This window comes from Somniosus microcephalus, chromosome 2 (genome assembly GCF_052327205.1).
Source record: "Somniosus microcephalus isolate GS21.2 chromosome 2, FLI_Smic_1.0, whole genome shotgun sequence".
Lineage (NCBI taxonomy): Eukaryota > Metazoa > Chordata > Chondrichthyes > Squaliformes > Somniosidae > Somniosus > Somniosus microcephalus.
The window spans coordinates 343,431,235-343,455,374 of record NC_140988.1 but is presented as its reverse complement, the minus strand read 5'-3'; the positions used below and the strand labels follow the sequence as shown (position 1 = coordinate 343,455,374).

General features: G+C 45.3%; 1 protein-coding gene and 1 long non-coding RNA gene across 4 annotated transcripts in view; one reads left to right on the top strand and one right to left on the bottom strand.

The window, feature by feature from the left end:
• Positions 1 to 6,124: 6,124 nt before the first annotated feature.
• LOC147123645 (uncharacterized) lies at positions 6,125 to 16,458 on the bottom strand. Its single transcript, XR_015074980.1, has 2 exons — positions 16,336 to 16,458; positions 6,125 to 7,310 (listed from the first exon to the last, which is right to left on the bottom strand). It is a non-coding gene; the product is annotated as an uncharacterized LOC147123645 (long non-coding RNA).
• Positions 16,459 to 16,578: 120 nt separating this feature from the next.
• The window catches only part of uvssa (UV-stimulated scaffold protein A), a 110,056-nt gene continuing 102,494 nt past the window's right edge, over positions 16,579 to 24,140 (top strand). For all 3 annotated transcript variants that reach the window (XM_085975456.1, XM_085975453.1, XM_085975455.1), the window contains exons 1-2: positions 16,579 to 16,713; positions 23,249 to 23,360. In XM_085975456.1, the coding sequence (XP_085831582.1) occupies positions 23,251 to 23,360 (110 nt within the window). In that variant the 5' untranslated portion in view covers positions 16,579 to 16,713; positions 23,249 to 23,250. The remainder of the gene's footprint in view (positions 16,714 to 23,248; positions 23,361 to 24,140) is intronic.

Genomic DNA, 24,140 nt, shown 5'->3' with positions numbered 1-24,140 from the left:
CAGATTGGAGGATAGCAAATCATAATCATAATCAACTTTATTGTCATTGTTAGTGCACAAGTGCAGTACAACGAAATGTAGGCTTGCGGCTCCCGAGAGTGTACATTTAGATTAAGACATTTAAACATTCAACATACATTTGGCTTGTAATACATTAACATAAACATAATAAAGTGCATTGGCAGATGTGCAGGCTTTAGAGTTTATTTGTGGAGTTCAGTAGGATGACAGCCCTGGGAAAGAAGCTGTTCCTAAATCTGGTCGTACGGGTGCGAATGCATCTGTAGCGTCTCCCAGATGGCAGGAGGGCGAACAGACTGTGGCTGGGGTGGGTAGGGTCTTTGATGATGGACCGTGACCTCCGTAAACAGCGTTTCTGGTATATGTGCTCTATGGTCGGTAGCCGGTAATGCGTTGGGCAGTTTTGACTACCCGCTGCAGGGCTTTCCGGTCATAGTAGCTACAGCTGCCATACCATACTGTGATACAGTTCGTCAGGATGCTCTCTATTGTGCAGCAGTAAAAGTTAGAGAGGATCAGGGGTGACAGGTTACATCCCTTCAGCCTCCTTAGGAAATATAGGCGCTGCTGGGCCTTCTTCACCAGAGAGGAGGTATTAACGGACCAGGAGAGGTCTTCCGTGATGTGGACTCCGAGGAACTTAAAGCTGTCCACCCTTTCCACCACAGCCCCATTGATGTGGATGGGGGTGTGACTTCCGCCTTTAGACTTCCTGAAGTCCACAATGGTTTCTTTGGTTTTCTTGATGTTAAGGGCCAGGTTGTTATCGGCACACCACTTCACGAGATGCTGGACCTCCTCCCTGTAGGCTGACTCATCGTTGTTGGTGATCTGGCCTACTACCGTGGTATCATCCGCAAACTTGATGATGGTGTTGGAACCATGAACAGCCACACAGTCGTGGGTGAAGAGGGAGCAGAGGAGGGGGCTCAGCACACAGCCTTGTGGGGCCCCCGTGTTCAGGGTCAAGGGGGGGGGGGGAAGGTGTGGTTACCTAATTTGACAGACTGGGGTCTGTTTGTTAGGAAGTCCAGGGTCCAGTTGCAGAGGGAAGTGTTCAGGCCAAGAGTGTGGAGTTTGGTGGGCAGCTTGTTGGGGACGATAGTGTTGAATGCTGAGCTGTAGTCTATGAACAACATTCTGATGTAGGTCTCTTTACCATCTAAGTGATTCAGTGCAGAGTGTAGAGCAGTTGTGATTGCATCCTCCGTTGATCTGTTTGCATGATAGGCAAACTGGTGTTGGTCAAGAGAGGCGGGAACACTATGTAACCCCGCTATTTAAGAAAGGAGGGAGAGAGAAAACGGGGAACTACAGACCTGTTAGCCTCACATCAGTAGTTGGGAAAATGCTGGAATCTATTATAAAGGATGCAATAACTGGGCACTTAGAAACTAAGAGTAAGATTGGGCAGAGTCAACATGGATTTATGAAAGGGAAATCATGTTTGACAAACCTATTGGAGTTCTTTGAGGATGTGACTAGTGGAGTAGACAAAGGGGAACTGGTAGATGTGTATTTTGATTTTCAGAAAGCCTTCGATAAGGTCCCACACAGGAGGTTGGTGAACAAAATTAGGGCACATGGAATTGGGGGTAAGATGCTAGCATGGATTGAGAATTGGTTAACAGACAGAAAACAAAGAGTAAGGAAAAACGGGTCTTTTTCAGGATGGCAGGCTGTGACTAGTGGGGTACCACAGGGATCGGTGCTTGGGCCCCAGCTATTCACAATCTATGTCAATTATTTGGATGAGGGGACTAAATGTAACATTTCCAAATTTGCTGATAACACAAAGCTAGGTGGCAATGTCAGTTGTGAAGAGGATATGAAGAGGCTTCAAGGGGATCTCGACAGGCTCAGTGAGTGGGCGAGAACATGGCAGATGGAATATAATGTGGATAAATGTGAAGTTATCCACTTTGGTAGAAAAAACAGAAAGGCAGAGTATTTCATAAATGGTGAAAGATTGGGGAATGCAAAGGGACCTGGGTGTCCTTGTACATGAGTCACTGAAAGTGAATGTGCAGGTGCAGCAAGCCATTAGGAAAGCAAATGGTATGCTGGCCTTCATTACAAGAGGATTTGAGTACAGGAGTAAAGAAGTCTTACTCCAATTATATAGGGCCTTGGTGAGACCACACCTGGAGTACTGTGTACTATTTTGGTCTCCTTACCTAAGGAAGGATATACTTGCCATAGAGGGAGTGCAACGAAGGTTCATGAGATTGATTCCTGGGATGGTGGGACTGTCATATGAAAAGAGATTGAGTAAACTAGGCCTGTATTCTCTTGAATTCAGAAGAATGAGAGGGGATCTCATTGTAGCATACAAAATTATTACATGGCTTGATAGGGTGGATGCTGGAAGAATGTTTCCCTTGGTTGGGGAGTCTAGAACAAGGGGCCACCCTCAGGATAAAGGGTAGGCCATTCAGGATTGAGATAAGAAATTTCTTCACACACAGGGTGGTGAATCTTTGGAATTCTCTACCCCAGAGGGCTGTGGAGGCTCAGTCATTGGGTATATTCAAAACAGAAATCGATAGATTTCTGACTAGTAAGGACATCAAGGGATATGGCGATAGGGCCGGTGAATGGAGTTGAGGCAGAAGATCAGCCATGATGTCATTGAATGGTGGAGCAGGCTCAAAGGGCCGAATGGCCTACTCCTGCTCCTATTTCTTATGTTCTTATCACCTACCTGGTATGAGAATATGGGGGAAAAATTTGGTTGCTTTGCACCTCGTAACTAGTGCCCAGGTGTGGTGATGTTTGCGCCGCTCGCGAAATTGACTAGACATTTTGCGGCAGCACTAAACACTACCGACACGATCTCCTGCGCCTGCAGATCGTGACGTCAGTCGAGCGTGCAACGCCCCAGGCCGGATATTGAGTGGCGCCTCCTGCCTTTCCGCCTGCCACTAGCAATGACAAGTAGAGGGGAACGTTTTGCAGTCGGGAAGGGACTGGGGGAGCGCTATTTAAAGGTGGCCGCTTCCTTTTTTTGTCGGTAACATTTTTGCACCATGCATTCTGAGAGAGAGAGAGAGAGAGAGAGAGAGACTTCTGGAGAGATACAACGCTGTGTTAATGAGTTTTGGGTATTGAGCAGCACTTTGCAGGTTCATTTTGATTTGACGTTCCTTGCATCGATTTAGAAGAGACTATGGGGGCTGCACTCTGAGCTCTTTCCCTGGGCGCCTCCATTGCTCTTTCCAGCAGAATTGATGTACAGGTCTCTCCAGGCCGAGATTCAAGGCTGCAATCAGCAGGGTGTGGATGGAGAGCAAGATCGAGCCTCCCCTTTAAGAACTGGCCGGCGCCAGTGTGTCTGTGTTCCATTGCTAACTGACATCACATGAGCTTCGCCAGCGCTCTGAGGTAGCGCCTCGCTCCTCGGCCTTAGCGCCTTGAGAGGTGTGTAGCGCCTGATTTAGTGCTCCAATCACCTCCAGGGACGATAGAAGCCAAGTTTGCAGTCGGAGGTGCTAATTAGCGCCAGGCACTAAACTTTGCACCCAGTCGATAATTGCACCCCAAACGGGGCGATACCGAATTTCTCCCCCTACATGTCCCTATCGTACCCTTGTCATTCTTTGCCCAACTAACATTACCTCGTAGGCTTGAAATATCTCCCACTTGCTCCCCAACATCCTCCTCCCCATCAGTCCATAACATGTCATCTCTCACCTGCTGATATACAGCCCGGAGTCTGCTGTTGCTGCAAATTGCATTAGGCAGGCCTTAGCCATTCAAGGTGCAGCCACTATTTCCCAGCCATTTTCAACTGCTGGATGCCTCATAAACGCAGCAGTCAGCAGTTGGAAATTACCTCCGTTGTTTCCTACCCTTCAGCCATTTTCTTATCCAATCCCCACAGCTCTGAGTTTAATCAATGGTCTTTCTGCATAACTATCAAAACATAGAAACGTAGGAGCAGGAGTAGGTCATTCGGCCCTTCGAGCCTGCTTCGCCATTCAATATGATCATGGCTGATCCTCTATCTCAATACCATATTCCCACTCTCCCCATACCCCTTGATGCCTTTTGTGTCTAGAAATCTATCTATCTCCTTCTTAAATATATTTAGTGACTTGGCCTCCACAGCCTTCTGTGGTAGAGAATTCCACAGGTTCACCACCCTCTGTGTGAAGAAATTTCTCCTCTTCCCATTTCTCCGCCTTCGCTCTCTGCGGCCCACCCCCCCCCAACCCCCCCCCCACCCCACCCAACCCCCCCCCCCAACCCCACCCCCCCCAGTTTGGGTTCTGCCAGGACCACTCAGCTCCAGACCTCATTACAGCCATGGTCCAAACATGGACAAAGAGCTGAATTCCAGAGGTGAGATGAGAATGACTGCGCTTGACATCAAGGCAGCATTTGACCGGGTGTGCCATCAAGGAGCCCTAGTAAAACTGAAGTCAATCGGAATCGGGAGGGAAAACTCTCCACTGGCTGGAGTCATACCTAGCTCAAAGGAAGATGGTTGTGGTGGTTGGAGGTCGATCATCACAGCTTCAGGACATTGCTGCAGGAGTTCCTCAGGGCATTGTCCTAGGCCCAACCATCTTCAGCTGCTTCATCAATGACCTTCCCTCCATCATAAGGTCAGAAGTGGGGATGTTCGCTGATGACTACACAGTGTTCAGTGCCATTCGCAACTCCTCAGATAATGAAGCAGTCCATGCCTGCATGCAGCAAGACCTGGACAACATTCAGGCTTGGGCTGATAAGTGGCAGGTAACATTCGTGCCAGACAATGACGATCTCCAACAAGCAAGCGTCTAACCACCGCCCATTGACATTCAACGGCATCACCATCGCCGAATCCCCCACCATCAATATCCTGAGGGTCACCGTTGACCAGAAACTTAACTGGACCAGCCACATAAATACTGTGGCAACAAGAGCAGGTCAGAGGTTGAGTATTCAGGTTGAGGTTGAGTATTGAGTCTCACCTCCTGACTCCCCAAAGCCTTTCCACCATCTACAAGGCACAAGTCAGGAGTGTGATGGAATACTCTCCACTTGCCTGGATGAGTGCAGATCCAACAACACTCAAGAAGCTCGACACCATCCAAGACAAGGTACTCCATCCACAACCTTAAACATTCACTCCCTCCACCACCAGCGTACTACCGTGGCTGCAATGTGTACCATCTACAAGATGCACTGCAGCAACTCGTCAAGACTTCTTCAGCAGCACCTCCCAAACCCGTGACCTCTACCACCTAGAAGGACAAGGACAGCAGGTACATGGAAACACCACCACCCCCAAGTCACACACCATCCTGACTTGGAAGTATATCGCCGTTATTCATCGTTGCTAGGTCAAAATCCTGGAACTCCCTCCCTAACAGCACTGTGGGAGTACCTTCACCACAGTGACTACAGCGGTTCAAGAAGCTGGCTCACCACCACCTTCTCAAGGGCAACTAGGGATGGGAAATAAATACTAGCCTTGTCAGTGACGCCCACAGCCCATGAACGAATAAAAAAAACTCTGCTGCCCATATCCTAACTCGCACCAAGTTCTGTTCACCAATCACCCCCGAGCTCTCTGACCTACATTGGCTGCCGGTCTGGCCTCGCCCCTCCCCATCTCTGTAACCTCCTCCAGCCCTACAACGCTCCAAGATCTCTGCGTTCCTTCAATTCTGGCCTCTTATGCATCCCTGATTTTAATGTCTCCAACAATGGTGGCCATGTCTTCATCTGCCTAGGCCCCAAGCTCTGGAATTCCCTCCCTAAACCTCTCTGCCTCTCTCCCCTCCTTTAAGACGCTCCTTAAAACTTACCTCTTTGATCAAGCTTTTGGTCACCTGCCCTAATATCTCATGTGGCTCGATGCCAAATTTTGTTTGATAATCGCTCCTGTGAAGTGCACTGAAATGTTTTACTAGGTTCAAGGCGCTATAATACACGCAAGTTGTTGTTGTAACTGCTGCTTTCAACAATGAGAAAAACCTCCATCAGTTTTTAAAAGCACAAGCAGAATAATAAACAGAAGACCTTTCTGTGGAAGACTTTAGCTACTGAACCCATCTGGTATCTTCACAAGGCATTTCTCTCGTCTTCAAAAAACAGTGAAGCATCAGACTTTGTTTCAGATTTTAACCATCAAGCAACTTTATTGAACAAATGTCAAACAAGTGAATATATAATAGTAATAGTGTAGGAATTAACGAATTCCTACGAATAACGGAGATCGACACAAGAGAACAATCAAACAGGTCTTTACTCAACGGAGATCCCACGAGGACTGCCTGGGCAGTCCCATGGTTTGCGACGTGACGTCATCGCGTTTGCCCGCGCTCTTAAAGGGGCCATGACCCGTACATGCAAACTCTATATGCAAAACACAGTAATGCCTAACACAATGGTACAGGTTTAGGCTGGTGTTAGAACATCGTTAAAGAGAATTATATAGTTAGCCAGAGTCATTCAGTGGTTCTGCCACATGCGCCCCCCCAGAATTCGCTTTAACGGACAAAGTCAAACGGTGAGAGGGTCTGACAAGCCTGTCAGAACGGCTCCTGTATTCTCGAGACGGAGGCTGCTGGGCGGCTGGCGGGCGGTCGCAGTGTCAGTTGTTGGTTTTTTTGGTGAAAACTGCAGGGAGGGCGGCAACGCCTCGCCTTCGCGCCGAACTGCGCATGGTAGAAACACAGCCCAGCAGGCTGACGAGCTGGGGCAGCGTCTGCGGGGGACGGGTGCCTCGTGGCGGTGCAGTACTGCCGAGTTACAGCGAAAATGTTGTCAGCCTCCGCAGCGAGTGTTGCGCAGTCTTCAGTTTCAGATCTGGCCAGGGCAGCTTGTACCTGTTCAGGCAGTTGGCTGAGGAAAATCTCGCGGAATAGGAAACATTCCCGTTCTGAGCCCAGGAGTGAGAGCATTTGGCTCATCAACTCTGAAGGCTTGGAGTCCCCGAGCCCGGGCATAGCGAGTAATCGACGGGCGCGCTCCGATTTTGTGAGCCCGAAAACATGCAGTAACCGCGCTTTGAGGGTTTCATACTTGCGCTCCGTTGGGGGGTTTTTGAGGAGGCTGACGATCCGAGAGGCGGTAGAGCTGTCGAGTGCGGAGACCACATAAAGATACTTGGTCTGATCCGCATCGATGTTCCTCAGGGCGAACTGGGCCTCGACCTGAATAAACCACGAGGACGCTTGCTGCTCCCAGAACTGCGGTAGCTTTAGCGAAACGGCGTTTGCTTCCATGCTGTGCTCTTCCTTTGTGAAAACGTTCACAAAAACGGGGTCACCAATGTCAGAATTAACAAATTCCTACGAATAACGGAGATCGACACGAGAGAACAATCAAACAGGTCTTTACTCAACGGAGATGCCACGAGGACTGCAGTCCCATGGTTTGCGACGTGACGTCATCGCGTTTGCCCGCGCTCTTAAAGGGGCCACGCCCCATACATGCAAACTCTATATACAAAACACAGTAATGCCTAACACAATGGTACAGGTTTAGGCTGGTGTTAGAACATCGTTAAAGAGAATTATATACAGTTAGCCAGAGTCATTCAGAGGTTCTGCCACAATAGAATATATAAATATTTACATTTGATAATACTAACCAGCTTCTTAAATAAAACATTTTTGCAATCTATATGCTAAGCTATTATTTTGTAGTTAGCCATTATATATGTAGCAATGATGAACCAGTGTGTGAATACTGCGCGAGGGCAGCATCAGAATTGGCAGTGGTGCATCCTACAGGAAAGCCTGCCAGCACTCTCCGTTAAGGCTTGCATAAATAACCGGCAAGTTATTGGAGGGTGCCATGTGCCCATGGAACTGCATCAGAGCAAGGATTAATCATTTCATGAATTATATAAAAATTACAACACGAAAAAAGATGTTTGGCCCAACAAGTCCACGTTGGTGTTTATTCTCCACACGAGTCACAGTCTTAATCCCAATGTGCTGCCCTGTCCCCATATCCCTTTCCTTGAATCACCTATCTTAACCTATTCTTAAATGTTGATATGATTTCTGCTTCAATCACTAATTCCAGCAGTGAATTCAACAGCCTCACAACCCTGTGTAAAAATAGTTTCTCCTGTTATTTTGTCCCAAGTCTCATACATGTAATCTTATAATGTCCCCCCACTCTGGACCCCCCAACCACTGGAACCAGTATTGAGATGAGGGGAAGCAAGTGAAAAAGAAATTTCAAAAGACTTACCACTCCTTTCCTAAAGTTTCCAACCACCTAAAATGACCATTTTTCATGTGTGAACTGAGTGTTAGCAGGTTATTCAATCGTGAAAGCCATTCCAACCAAGCCTGAGCCCATTCTCATCCAATTTCCAAACAGCGCTTTCCAGAATGTCACATATATCTAATCATTTTAATCTTGAGGCAGACTGGTTCACACAATATTAATTAACATAGCACACAAATATTCTGGAAATCTGAAAGCACATGTTGTTTGCTGTTTCTTTTGAAGATTCCAGAGGTAAATCAGTAACTAGGTAGATACAGGTGAGGAAGGCCATTTGACTCAGCTTAGATTATCCAGAAAGGCTCTACAGTCCTCATCATTTAAAAAAAATTCATTTATGGGATCAGGGCATCCCATTATCCACTGCTTCTTCAATGATTCTAGTGCTTTTGCCTCCACTACTCCACCTGGATGTGTATTTTATGTGTTGATCATTCTGTATGAAGAACTTCCTGACATCCATCCTTAATTTTCCTTTTCACTGGCTTAAAGTTGTGCTCCTCTCTCCTACTCTCTCAGTTTGGGTTTGAAGTAGTATCCATTCTCTATGCCATTTGCCTCTCCCCATCTCTGTAACCTCCTCCTGTCCTACAGCCCTCTGAGATCTCTGCACGCCTCCAATTCTGGCCTCCTACACAACCCCAATTTTCTTCGCTCCACCATTAGCGGCCATGCCTTCAGCTGCCTAGGCCCTAAGCTCTGGAATTCCCTCCCATAACTGCTCCGTCTCTCTCTCCTCCTTTAAGACACTCCTTAAAACCAACTCTTATGACCAAGCTTTTGACCACTAGTCCTAATTACTCCTTGATCACTTGTCCTAATTACTCATGTGGTTTGGTGGCAAATTTTGTTTGATAATCACCCCTGTGAAGCGCCTTGGAGCGTTTTACGACGTTAAATGCAAGTTGTTGTTATATTTCTCTAGCTCATTTCCCAGTCACCTTTCAAGGCTACAAGCTCCTGTTTCCTGATAACTAAATCCTTTGATGCTAGGATCAGTCCTGCAACTCGTCTCTGAACTGTCTCAGGGCTTCAGTGTCTCAGTGACCAAAATTGGGCGCAGTACTCGGGTGTGCTCTGACCAGAGTTTAAGCAAGACTTCCTCTGACTTGTACTCGACTACTCTGGCTGTATAAAACAGCAAATGTAACTCTTAGTTCACAATGGACATGTTCACTTACAGGGTGTGCTCTTCTCCTGTGGACCTCTGATCAATATATTCATCTAACAACATCCGGTGTAGACTTGTAAAAATGTCAGAAAATGACTAATACAATCATGTTGATCAGCACCCTTCTGACTTTATCACCCAAGCAAACAGCCTTTCTAGCTAGTTCATAGCTGAGATTTAAGAAAAAAAGTTATTCCCACTTCCAAAACAAACAGCAGCAAAGGCAGAAGAATGCAGGTAGGTGGTTTGTTAGGTTTCAAATCTACATAATATAAATTAGGTTAAAAAGTTAAATTAAACAGTTAAAAAAAGGTATAGAGAATGACATCAGGGAGGGAAACGTGACAATAGGACAACTGAATTAGTTTACTTTTTAAGATTTTTCATTAAAATAATTTATTTTACAGTTGAGGATTAATATAGTAAAATCTACTTCTGATATGGCTATTTACTACTGTAATATTAATGATTGTTTCAGCACAGTAAATAACCTGGAAATGTACAGAAGTACAGCCCAGAGAGACCGCCTTTTCTGTGGATCTGCGAGCAGTTTAAGAGTTAATAGACATAACCAAAGAAATCCTCAGATGAAAGAAGATAATTTTGTACAAACTCAAATTATTGGTTTACCTAATTATCTTGGATAAGTATCAAGTCCTTAGTCAAGGAAAATATTGATAACAGCTAATTAGTTAAGCCAGTTGAGGCGATTAATGGAATTTATTCTTAGATTAATGAGAAAAACTGATGTTGCTAGTTAGATGTAATGCGAATGCAATACTAAACAGTTGTATCTAACTTCTCAGTGCACATACAACAGTGGAATCAGCATACAGATAACACTAGTTACGATTAATTCCATTGCTGTGACATATATGGAGGAGATTGTAATTGAAAAGCTAATTTGTATAATACTGGTCTGGACAATCTGAAGAGGACTGCAGAAAAATCCTCTGCCAACTAGAAACTTCAGCTCATCCAAAAACTCTGCTGCCCGTATCCTATCCCACACCCAGTCCCGCTCATCCATCACTCCTGTGCTAACCTACATTGGCTTCCTGTCCCCAATGCCTCAAATGTACAATTCTCATCCGTGTGTTTAAATTCCTTCATGGTCTTGCCCCATGCTATTTCCTCTGACCTACAACCCTCCAAGAACTCTCCGTTCCTCTGACTCTGGCATTTTGTGCATCCCTCACTCCCTTCGCCCCACCATTGGCGGCCATGTCTTCAGCTGCCTAGGCCCTAAGCTCTGGAATTCCCTCTTTAAAACCCAGCTCTTTGACCGAGCTTTTAATCACCCCCTCCTAATTATTTTCTCCCCTGAAATGCCAAGGGACGTTTTTCTACATCAAAGAACATAAGAACATAAGAAATAGGAGCAGGAGTAGGCCAATCGGCCCCTCGAGCCTGCTCCACCATTCACGGTGGCATAGTGGTTAGCACTGTTGCCTCACAGCGCCAGGGACCCGGGTTCGAATCCAGCCTCGGGTGACTGTCTGTGTGGAGTTTGCACATTCTCCCCGTGTTTGCGTGGGTTTACTCCGGGTGCTCCGGTTTCCTCCCACAGTCCAAAGATGTGCGGGTTAGGTTGATTGGCTATGATAAATTGACCCTTAGTGTTAGGGGGATTAAATACGTGGGGTTACAGGGATCGGGTGGGATATGTGTCGGTGCAGGCTCGATGGGCCGAAATGGCCTCTATCTGCACTGTGTGGTTTCTGTGATTTCTGTGAATAAGATCATGGCTGATCTGATCCTAACCTCAAATCTTCTATCACTCTCCATCCACCCGAACCCATGTGATCTCCCGGGAGAGGCGAAAAACCAGATAAAAGACCCAATGGCCAATTTGGGAGAAAAAAATCTGTGAAATTCCTCTCCGACCCATCTAGGCGATCGAAATTCTTCCAGATCACTCTGTCCCTATATTTTCTACAGTACTTACCTTCTGTAAAGGCGATCTCCACCCCAGCCAGGAACAGGAATAAAACCATCACCTGAAATCTAACACAGAATTAGAACACAGTAGGAGCAGAACAAGGCTACACGGCCCCTGGGCCCACTCCACTACCCACAGGGCCATGACCATTCCGAACCTAGACTCATGTCCAATTTCCTGCCCGCTCCCCGTAACCCTTAATTCCCTTTATTTCTAGGAAACTATCTATTTCTGTTTTAAATTTATTTAATGATGTAGCTTCCACAGCTTTCTGGGGCAGCAAATTCCACAAACCTACCACCCTCTGAGTGAAGAAGTTTCTCCTCATCTCAGTTTTGAAAGAGCAGCCCCTTATTCTAAGATTATGCCCCCTAGTTCTAGTTTCACCCATCATTGGGAACATCCTCACCGCATCCACCCGATCAAGCCCCTTCACAATCTTATATGTTTCAATAAGATCGCCTCTCATTCTTCTGAACTCCAATGAGTAGAGTCCCAATCTACTCAACCTCTCCTCATATGACCACCCCCTCATCCCCGGGATTAACCGAGTGAACCTTCTTTGTACTGACTCGAGAGCAAGTATGTCTTTTCTTAAATATGGACACCAAAACTGTATGCAGTATTCCAGGTGCGGTCTCACCAATACCTTGTACAACTGCAGCAATACCTCCCTGTTTTTATATTCCATCCCCCTAGCAATAAAAGCCAACATTCCATTGGCCTTCTTGATCACTTGCTGCACCTGCATACTAACTTTTTGAGTTTCGTGCACCAGGACCCCCAGATCCCTTTGTACTACAGTACTTTCCAGTTTCTTGCCATTAAGATAATAACTTGCTCGATGATTTTTCCTGCCAAAGTGCATAACCTCACACTTTCCAGTATTGTATTCCATCTGCCAAATCTCTGCCCACTTACTTAGCCTGTCTATGTCCCTTTGCAGGTTTTTATGTCCTCCTCACTCACTACTTTCCGTCCCATCTTTGTATCATCTGCAAACTTTGATATGTTACACTCGGTCCCCTCCTCCAAATCGTTAATATAGATTGTAAAGAGTTGGGGACCCAGCACTGACCCCTGCGGAACACCACTAGTTACTGGTTGCCAATCTGAGAATGAACCATTTATCCCAACTCTCTGCTTTCTGTTAGAGAGCCAATCCTCCACCCACGCCAGAATATTACCCCCAATCCCGTGATTTTTTATCTTGAGCAATAATCTTTTGTGTGGCACCTTGTCAAATGCCTTTTGGAAGTCTAAATACACTACGTCCACTGGTTCCCCTTTATCCACCTTGTATGTTACTTCCTCAAAAAACTCCAGCAAATTTGTCAAACATGACTTCCCCTTCATGAAACCATGCTGAGTTTGTCCTATTAAATTATGTTTATCCAAATGTCCCGTTACTGTCTCCTTAATAATGGACTCTAACATTTTACCAACCACAGATGTTAGGCTAACCGGTCTATAGTTTCCAGCCTTCTGCCTAATACCCTTTTTAAATAAGGGTGTTACATTAGCAGTTTTCCAATCTGCCGGGACCTTTGCTGAGTCCAGTGAGTTTTGGAAAATTATTACCAATGCATCCACAATCCCTACCGCTACTTCCCTCAAGACCCTAGGATGCAAGCCATCAGGTCCAGGGGATTTATCCGCCTTGAGTCCCATTATTTTACCAAGTACCACTTCCTTAGTGATTTTAATCGTATTTAGTTCCTCCCCCCTAGAGCCCCCTGTTTGTCCAGTGTTGGGATATTCTTAGTGTCCTCTACTGTAAAGACTGATACAAAATAATTGTTCAGTGTTTTTGCCATCTCCATGTTTCCCACCATTAATTTCCCGGTCTCATCCTCTAAGGGACCAACATTTACTTTAGCCACCCTTTTTCTTTTTATATAACTATAGAAACTTTTGCTGTCTGTTTTTATAATTTTTGCTAATTTACTTTCATAATCTATCTTCCCTTTCTTAATCAATCTTTTAGTTATTTTTTGCTGTCTTTTAAAGACTTCCCAATCTTCCATCCTCCCACTAGATTTGGCTACCTTATATGCCCTTGTTTTTAGTCAGATACTATTCTTAATTACTTTACTTAGCCACGGATGGCTATCTTTTCTTTTACACCCTTTTTTCCTCAGTGGAATATATATTTTTTGGAAGTTGTAAAATAACTCCTTAAATGTACACCACTGATCATGTACCGTCTTACCCTTTAATCTATTTTCCCAGTCCACTCTAATCAATTCCGCTCTCATACCTTCATAGTCTCCTTTATTCAAGCTCAGCACGCTTGTTTGAGATCCAACCTTCTCACCCTCTAATTGAATATGGAATTCAACCATATTATGGTCACTCATTCCAAGGGGATCCTTTACTAGGACATTTTTAATTAATCCGGTCTCATTACACAGGACCAAATCTAAGGTTGCTTGCCCCCTGGTCGGTTCAGTTACATACTGCTCAAGAAACCCATCCCTAATACACTCAATGAACTCATCCTCAAGGCTGCACTGCCCAATTTGATTTGTCCAGTTAATATGATAATTAAAATCCCCCATAATTATAGCTGTTCCCTTATTACAAGCCTCAACTATTTCCTGATTAATACTCCGTCCAACAGAGTTGCAACTGTTCAGAGGCCTATAGACTACACCCACTCGTGTTTTTTTCCCCTTATTATTCCTTATCTCCACCCAAACTATTTCACTATCCTGCTCCTTCGACCCAATATCATTTCTCTGTATTATCATGATTCCTTCCTTTATTAACATAGCCACCCCACCTCCTCTCCCTTCCTGATTGTTAAATAACCTGGTATGTTTAATTCCCAGTCATGGTCACCCTGCAGCCATGTTTCTGTAATGGCCACAAGATCATACCCATATGTCGTTATTTGTGCCGTTAACTCATTCATTTTGTTACGAATGCTACGTGCATTCAGATAAAGGCGCTACATCAATGCAACTTGCTATTGTTGCAGGGTGAGGAAGGCCATCATCCTAATTGCAAGTGAAAGCAATCTGTTCCCTGCAATTGTGGAGAATGCTGGGATGAGGCAAATCGTCCATCATACTGAAGAATAGAGTGACAGAAATTAAAATTTAGGGAGTCAACAGTAAAAAAGGAAAGTAAGGTAGAACCTTTTTACTTGAAGGGTAACAAGAGTTCTGGAGTAATTTGACAGGGAAAGCCACTGAAACAGACTGCTTTGGGTGCATTCTTGAGAGAGAAAGGATTGAGAAAAGATATACAGTATAGGGGTTTGTCTAGGAAACAGCTTGTTTGGGCCTAACAGTCAATTTAGAACCGGTTGGCAGACAGGAAGCAAAGAGTTGGAATAAACGGGTCTTTTTCCGAGTGGCAGGCAGTGACTAGTGGGGTACCGCAGGGATCGGTGCTAGGACCCCAGTTATTCACAATATATATTAATGATCTAGACGAGGGAACTAGATGTAATATCTCCAAGTTTGCAGATGACACAAAGCTGGGCGGGCGTGTGTTCTGTGAGGAGGATGCAGAGAAACTCCAGTATGATTTGGACAGGTTGGGTGATTGGGCAGATGCAGTATAATGTGGATAAATGCGAGGTTATCCACTTTGGTGGCAAAAACAGGAAGGCAGATTATCTGAACGGCAATAGATTGGGAAAAGGGGAAGTGCAACGAGACCTGGGTGTCCTTGTGCACCAGTAGCTGAAGGTAAGTATGCAGGTGCAGCAGGCGGTTAAGGCGGCAAATAGTATGTTGGCCTTCATAGCGAGAGGATTCAAGTACAGGAGCAAGGATGTCTTGCTGCAGTTGTACAGGGCCTTGGTGAGACCACACCTTGAGTATTGTGTGCAGTTTTGGTCGCCTTATCTGAGGAAGGATGTTCTTGCCATGGAGGGAGTGCAGCGAAGATTCACCAGACTGATACCTGGGATGGCACGACTGACGTAGAAGAATGAGAGGGGATCTCATTGAAACTAATAAAATTCTGACAGAACCGGACAGACTAGATGCAGGAAGCATGTTCTCAATGGTCGGGGAGTCCAGAACCAGGGGTCACAGTCTAAGGATAAGGGGTAAGCCATTTAGGACAGAGATGAGGAGGAATTTCTTCACCCAGAGAGTGGTGAACCTGTGGAATTCTCTACCACAGAAGGCACTAGAGGCCAATTTATTAAATATATTCAAGAAGGAGTTGGATATATTTCTTAAGGCTAAAGGGATCAAGGGATATGGGGAGAAAGCAGGGTACTGAATTTGGATAATCAGCCATGATCTCATTGGTACTCCTGCTCCTATCTTCTATGTAGGAGAGATTGGGTCAATTGGGCTTATATTCGCTGGAGTTTAGAAGAATGAGAGGGGATCTCATTGAAACTAATAAAATTCTAACAGGACTAGACGCAGGAAGGATGTTCCCGATGGCGGGGGAGTCCAGAACCAGAGGTCACAGTCTAAGGATAAGGGGTAAGCCATTTAGGACTGAGATGAGGAGGAATTTCTTCACCCAGAGTGTGGTGAACCTGTGGAGTTCTCTACCACAGAAGGCGGTTGAGGCCAATTCATTAAATATATTCAAGAAGGTGTTCGATATATTTCTTAAGGCTAAAGGGATCAAGGGATATGGGGAGAAAGCAGGGACAGGGTACTGAATTTGGATGATCAGCCATGATCTCATTAAATGGCGGAACAGGCTCGAGGGGCCGAATGGCCTACTCCTGCTCCTATCTTCTATGTTTAATTAAAAATGTAAGCTCAACTAACAGCACCTCATCTTTCAATGAGGCACTTTACAGCCTTTGACCTGAAACATTAACTCTGTTTCTCTCTCCACAGATGCTGCCTGACCTGCTGAGTATTGCCAGCATTTTCTGTTTCTTAGTTCAGATTGCCAAGTCGCAGTATTTTGCTTTGGTTTTTAAATTAAAAAAAAAAGTTCCCGTCATAGTGGGGAGGGTGGTAAAACTTACTTCTGTTTTAAAAGCTAAATTTTCAGCGTCCAATTTGCATGCTAGAAATTGCTCAGGAGTCCAACTGAAAACATTATACAGAGACATTCGGTCCAGAACTTGGCAGAACGCGCCCTCCTCCGTGCCTGGATCCCACAGCGCAGCCTCGTTCCCCATCCAAGATGGCGGCCCGTGCATAAGGTCGATCGGCGGCGGCAGCTGCCGGACTCCTGTCTCTTTAAATCGCTGCAGGAGCAGTGTTTGACTGAGCGTAAATCTATTTGGCACTCGAAGTTGTTACCGTAAACACTCGGCTGACAAGAAGGCGGCGCAGAAAAAAAGAGAAAGTGACGAAAATCAGCGACGGGTCATCATCGTTGTCGCTGGAAACGTCTTCAGGTCAGTGCCCGGATTGAAACTGAACGCCAGGGCAGGTAGTCCCGCCCCCGCACGCCCATCTGATTGGTAGCCGGAGTTCCGGTCGGGTGAAAGTCTCAATTGCGATTGGCCGCAGGCGGTGCTATTCAGAGGCGCGGATACGGGGCTGCCTTGAGCTGGGGCCGGTGGCGGTTGGAGGCCTGGCAAAAACTGGTCAGCCGACCCAGCCTGGTGCGGGTCACACTGCCGTCCTCACAAAACCCAATACCGCTCTGTGTATTTATACGGGCTGCACTCTTTTTGATCATAATTATGTTAATATTAGGCCCTATATTGACAGCGCAGCTTAAATATATTATTTAATATAATCCGCCCTCTCTTAACTTTCCTACATTTACAACAGTGACTACAGTTCAAAAAGTACTTAATTGGCTGTAAAGCACCTTGGGACGTCCGGTGGTTGTGAAAGGCGCAATACAAATGCAAGACTTTCTTTCTCAACAACCTGTATTTATTTGGCGCCTGTAACAGTAGTAAAACGTCCCAAGGCGCTTCAAAGGAGCGTAATCAAACAAAAACTGACGCCGAGCCGCATATGATATTAGGGCAGGTGACCAAAAGCTTGGTCAAAGAGGTAGGTTTTAAGGAGATGTCTTAAAAGGTGACTAAGTCTTAGGGAGGGCATTCCAGAGCTTACAACAACTTGTATTTATATAGCGCCTTTAACATAGTAAAATGCCCCAAGGCGCTTCTCAGGAATGTTAGAAGACAAAAATTTGACACCGAGCCACATAAGGGGAAATTAGGGCAGATGGTCAAAGAGGTAGGTTTTAAAGAGCGTCTTAAGGGAAGAAAGAGAGGTTGCGAGGCAGACAGGTTTAGGCAAGGAATTCCAGAGCTTAGGGCCTAGGCAACAGAAGACACGGCCACCAAAGGTTGAGCGATTACAATCGGGGATGCTCAAGAGGGCAGAATTTGAGGAGCGCAGATATCTCGGGACGGGTTGTGGGGCTGAAGGAGAATACAGAGATAGGGAGGGGCGAGGAAATGGAGGGATTTGAAAACAAGGATGAGAATTTTGAAATCGAGGCATTGCTTAACTTGGAGCCAGTGGAGGTCAGCGAGCACAGGGTTGATGAGTGAAGGGGACTTGGCGCGAGTTATGACACGGGCAACCGAGTTTTGGATGACCTCAAGTTTACGTAGGGTAGAATGTGGGAGGCCAGCCAGGAGTCTGTTGGAATAGTCATGTGCAGAGGTAACAAAGGCATGGATGAGGGTTCCAGTAGCAGATGAGCTGAGGCAGGGGTGGAGACAGGCAATGTTATGGAGGTGGAAATTTCAGGGTCAAATATGACACAAGGTTGCAAACAGTCTGTTTCAGCCTCAGACATAAGAACATAAGGAATAGGAGCAGGAATAGGCCACTTGGCTCCTCGAGCCTGCTCTGCCATTCAATAAGATCATGGCTGATCTAGGGCTCAAAGCCACTTCCCAGCCCACTTCCCATAATCCTTCACTCCCTTATCTTGCAAAAATTTGTCTATCTCCACCTTAAATGTATTCAATGACCCAGCCTCCACGGCTCTCTGGGGCAGAGAATTCCACAGATTTTCGACCCTCTGAGAGAAGAAATTCCTCCTCTCAATTCTAAAAGGGTGACCCTTTATTCTAAAACTGTGCCCCCGAGTTCTAGATTCCCCCACGAGGGGAGACATCCTCTCTGCATCTACCTTGTCAAGTCCCCTCAGTATCTTATATGTTTCAATAAGATCACCTCTCATTCTTCTAAATTCCAATGAGTATAGGCCCAGCCTGCTCAACCTTTCCTCATAAGTCAACCCCCTCATCTCTGGAATTGACCTAGTGAATCGTCTCTGAACTGCCTCCAATGCAAGTATATCCTTCCTTAAATAAGGAGACCAAAACTGTACGCAGTACTCAAAGTGTGGTCTCGCCAATACCCTGTACTGTTGTAGCAGGACTTCCCTGCTTTTATACTCCAACCCCTTTGAAATAAAGACCAACATTCCATTTGCCTTTTTGATTACTTGCTGTACCTGCATGCTAACTTTTTGTGTTTCATGCACAATGACCCCCAGGACCCTCTGAACTGTAGCATTTTGTAATCTTTCTCCATTTAAATAATAGTTTACTTTTTTATTTTTCCTGCCAAAGTGGATAACCTCGCACTTTCCTACATTATACTCCATCTGCCAAATGTTTGCCCACTCACTTAGCCTGTCTATATCCCTTTGCAGATTCTTTGAGTCCTCTGCACAACTTGCTTTCCCACCAATCTTTGTATCATCCGCAAACTTGGCTACATTACACTCGGTCCCTTCATCCAAGTCATTAATGTAGATTGTAAATAGTTGAGGCCCCAGCACTGATCCCTGTGGCACCCAACTAGTTACCGTTTGCCAACTGGAAAATTACCCCTTTATCCCGACTCTCTGCTTTCTGTTAGTTAGCCATGTTAATATATTACCCTCAATTCTGTGAGCTCTTATCTTATGCAGTAACCTTGCTAGGGAGAGGGATGGAGTCGGTGGCTAGGGACCGAAGTTTGTGGTGGGGACCGAAGACAATGGCTTCGGTCTTCCCAATATTTAATTAGAAAAACTTTCTGCTCATCCAGTACAGGATGTCGGACAAGCAGTCTGACAATTTAGAGACCGTGGAAGGGTGGAGAGAAGTGTTGCTGAGGTAGAGCTGGGTATCGTCGGCATACATGTGGAAACTGATGCCGTGTTTTTGGATGTCGCCAAGGGGCAGCATGTAGAGGAGAAATAGGAGGGGGCCAAGGATAGACCCTTGGGCGACACCAGAAGTAACGATACGGGAGTGGAAGAGAAGCCATTGCAGGTGATCTTTTGGCTATGATTAGATAGATAAGAATGGAACCAGGCGAGTGCAGTCCCACCCAGCTGGGTGATGGTGGAGAGGCGTTGGAGGAGGATGAAGTGGTCAACCGTGTCAAAGGCTGCAGACAGGTTGAGAAGGATGAGGAGGGATAGTTTACCTTTGTCACAGTCACAAATGATGTCATTTGTGACTTTGGAGCTCAGGACCTCCATGGCTGCAGGCACACCCGCCAATGGTTGGCCGAATGGCGTGGAGGATACACAGTCCAGAGTAGGAGGAATGCAAATTTCTCGGAGGGTTGTAGGGCTGGAGGAGGTTACAGAGATAAGGAGGGTCGAGGCCATGGCGGGATTTGAACACAAGGATGAGAATTTTAAAATCGAGGCGTTGCTGGACTGGGAGCCAATGTAGGTCAGCGAGCACAGGGGTGATAGGACAGCGGGACTTGGTGTGGGTTCGAATACATACATCGTTTTTGATGAGCTCAAGTTTATGGAGGGTGGAATGTGGGGATCAGCCAGGAGACCTTTGAAATAGTCAAGTTTGGAGGTGACAAAACCATAGATGAGGGTTTCAGCAGGAGATAAACTGAGGTGGGGTGGAGACAGGCAATGCTATGGAAGTAGGTGGTCTTTGTGATGGAGCGAATATGAGGTCGGAAGCTCAATTCAGAGTCAGATAAGACGCTAAGACTGCAAACGGCCTGGTTCAGTCTGAGACAATGGCCAGGGTGGAGGATGGAATTGGTGGTGAGGACTGAAGGCAATGGCTTTAATCTTCCCAGTGTTTAATTGGAGGAAATTGTGGCTCATTCAGTACTGAATGTCGATAAGCAGTCTGACAACACTGAGGCAGTGGCAGCTTCAAGAAAGTTGGCGTGTAGTAGAACTGGGTGTCGTCAGTGTACATGTGGAACCTGACGTCATGTCTTCAGATAATGTCGCCAATGGGCAACAAGAGAAATTGGAGGAGGCCAAGGATAGATTCTTAAAGGACTCCAGAGGTAACAGTGCGGGGGCAAGAAGAGAAGCCATTGCAAGAGATTCTTTGGCTACAGCCGGATAGGTATTGTGAAGGAATAAGCCATATAACCTAGTCAGAAAAATACTCTACCTTATGAAAGAATTTTGGCCTTATTAAAACATGACAAACTGGGTTTGGAAATTTGGAAATTTAGAAAGCTATGAAATAGCTATGAAAGCATTCTGGCTATTGAGATAAGACAGTTGTTGACCCTGAATGAATAACCTTATTGAAACAGAAGGTGAAGGGCTCCGACAGGCTGACTTTTTGGGGTAAAAAACAATGGTTCACCCTGGATAAGGTGTTCTAATTTACACTTTGTAAAGAAGCACATAAGATGAGGAACATTTGCCCTCGTAAAGATGACAAAGTAAGGAACACATGCCGTCACACCGTTTTTATATGGTAAACTTAGAACACCTAGAGATGAGACAAGATTCTGGCTGAGGTGGCAGTAAGAGTTGCAAAGGTCGGCAGAAAAATGACTAGAGATAATTAGCTTGCATCAGCAGAAAACCTTAAAGGAAATAGCACTGGAAAAGGGTATAAATATTGAACTCTCAAATGGGATAACAGACTCGCTTTAATCGGGCAAAGCGATTCTCGGCTTCAAAGGTGGCTCTGTAGTCTCCAACTCTTTGTACCTCGGGGATCAAAGGTATTTGATATTGATGGATATCCTGAATAGAAACCTTTAAGAACTGTAATACTGTAACGAAGTTAAGATTTAAAAGTAAGATTCTCTGTTAATAATAAGATAGCATTTTTTCTCTTTTTAAAATCGTTAATGTTGCGATTGACTGATTCACCAACTGTAAATTGCATGTTGGTTCTTTAATAAATCTATATATTTTTAGAATTGCCTCAAGACTTCTGTATGAAAAACTCGCAAACTCAATCTCTTGTACACTCTTTGGTGAGGAGTTGCGGAATTCTGAGGGAGTTTTCCGGACCCTCATAATATCCGGAACATTACAGTCTAGCTAAACTTATTAAAAGTGCTATCTGGAGGACGGTAACATTCTCGGGTTGTTCCTTTCCTTTGGGAAGAGATAGCCCGGACCTTTAGACCCAATTAAGCATCTTTAGGATTCGGCTACCTCAAGCTTTAGTTGAAAGTGAACATCTGAGAAATAGGCCTGATCCGGGATAGCCCCAAAGGGGCTATGACTAGTAAATATCCCTTCAGTGTGAGTGAAACCATGCGAGGGCAGTCCATTCAGCTAGATAGCAGAGGAGAGGCATTGGAGGAGGATTGTGTGGTCAACCATGTTGAAGGCTGCAGAGGAGGAGGAGGGATAGTGTGGCATGGTCGCAGTCACATAGGACGTCATTTGGAACTTTGATTCAGGCCATTTTAGTGGCAGGGACAGAAACCTGATTGAAAAGGTTCAAACGTGAAGTTGTGAGAAAGATGGGCATGGACTTGGGAGGCAAAAGCACGTTCCAAGAACTTTGGAGAGGAAAGGGAGGTTGGAGATGGGGCAGTAGCTTACAAGAGCAGTGGGGTTTTTTAAGAAGTGGGGTGATGACGGAAGATTACAACCTTGTGGTGTCTTGCACTATGGGATATATTTCCATAGCAAAGAACACTAAAAGGCTGAATAGGGAGGGCAAGATGGATTTGAAAATGGATGTATTTTGAATTGGTGAGATATGGGTGGTGCTGTGCCCCAGGGATGTGCTAGGAGCTCTTTTGCTTTCTGTTGATATAAACAACTGGTGAATCTCCTGTGGTGTTTCTCACAGATATTCAGGACACACTGAATTTCCTTTAGGGTGCATTAGAGATGCTCTAGGGATGGGGATTGGCAGCTTATGAAGTCTGCAGCACCAGGAGCAACTGTGTGACTGGTAGTTTTATATTGGAAAAAGCCTGTTGAGGTGCCACCTAGAGGCATAGTGCAACGGGGATGCCCAAATAAGGAGTCTGACATAAATATCAAATTTAATGTATTCTAGATTTATATATGACTGCTCTGAGAGCCACCATTGTCACAATAGTTTTGCAGCTAATGGGGTTTCCAGTATTTTACAGGAAAAACATCTCGGGAAGGAAAACCCTTAAACTACTTGATAAGGATGGTGATTCTTTTGGCTCCATTTCATGATCACCGACTTGCATGTTTCCTGCATTTAGAATGTTAACTAGGAACATGGGAGACATTCAAACACTGGAGACAGTGCAGCGAAGAGCCAAAAGGCTGATCACTCGTGTTAGGGGGTCTGAGATATGAGGAAAGACTAGAGAAACTTGGGCCTTTCAGCCTGGAATGGAGGCATCAGAGATGGGTGATCTTGTAGAGGTATATAAAATAGTAAATGGTATAGAAAAGGTTGATCTGGACTACTACTTTAAAATAAAACAGTGGGAGTAGGACAAGGGGACACACTTCAGGACGAAAAATGGGGATAATCCTATTTTTTGCCTGTTAACTACCTGTTAACAGGCAGTTAATGGGCTTTAATCCCTTCCCGCCTCCAAGGAGATGGGATCTGGGGCGGGATGGCTTCCCGCCTCCTGGCAAGAGGGCATGGAGGCGGGTTGGGGGCGGGAATTCTGCCACTTTCCCGGCAGTCCTGCCTCCATACCCGCCTCCTCGGGGCTGGTAAAATCCAGCCCTTTGTGTTATAGTGTATTTATCTTGTTATTCCTTCTTTGCAGTAATGGAAGTTCAACAGCATGAGAAGCTTTCTCAGCTGGTAGAGGATCTCACCACCTCTGGACAGCAAGTGCTAAACCCAGAAAAGATGAAGGCGCTGAAGAAAATCTGCAAGTATGCTAAATTACCATGTTTGCTGAAGGATGGCACCGTGGCACATTGTGTTGGAATGGTGGGCTGCAGCATTGTGCCAGTGATTTCCTGCATTGTGAATTTCTGAATCTCCATGTCGCCATAAGAGGCACATACCAAGCAAAGAGCGGATGTCTTCCTGTGAGAGTCGGGGAGAGTCACCACAGCCCACCATTCCACACCTTCGAGTAGTTTGTTGGGGAAATGTTGGTCGCGGCAGAGAGCAAGTTGCTTGCCTGTACTCTTGATTGAGGAATGGTATTAGGTGAAGTGGAGGATTTTATTTTTAAAGAGCTGGTATCTATTATAGGAGACGTGATTTTAAAAATCCAATGGAAATTGGGAACCATAAAAGTATATCCCCAACCTGAATTACTAAAGCAAAACTTATTATTTTATTGGCAGTGAATCACTTATTACAATTAAATTATTCAAAGAATTTAAAACCTGAATATGTATGTTCAGTTTTGTTCCTAAATATTATGTTGCTCCCTTTGGTCTCAAAGTATTATTCCCCATTTGATAGCAGTGGCTAACTACGTGCCAAAGCAAGTGACTCTGCTTAAATATTTCTGGATATTTTTTCGGTAACTTCCTGGATTATTTTGTCCCCATGTGAAGCACTTTGCATTTCTTTATATTGAATTTCATCAGCCACCTGTCTGCCCAATTCCCAAGTATATTCAAATCCTCCTGTAACTTATGCTCTTCAGCTTTGCAGTCTACCATCTTTATTAGCTTTGTATCATCTGTAAGTTTAGC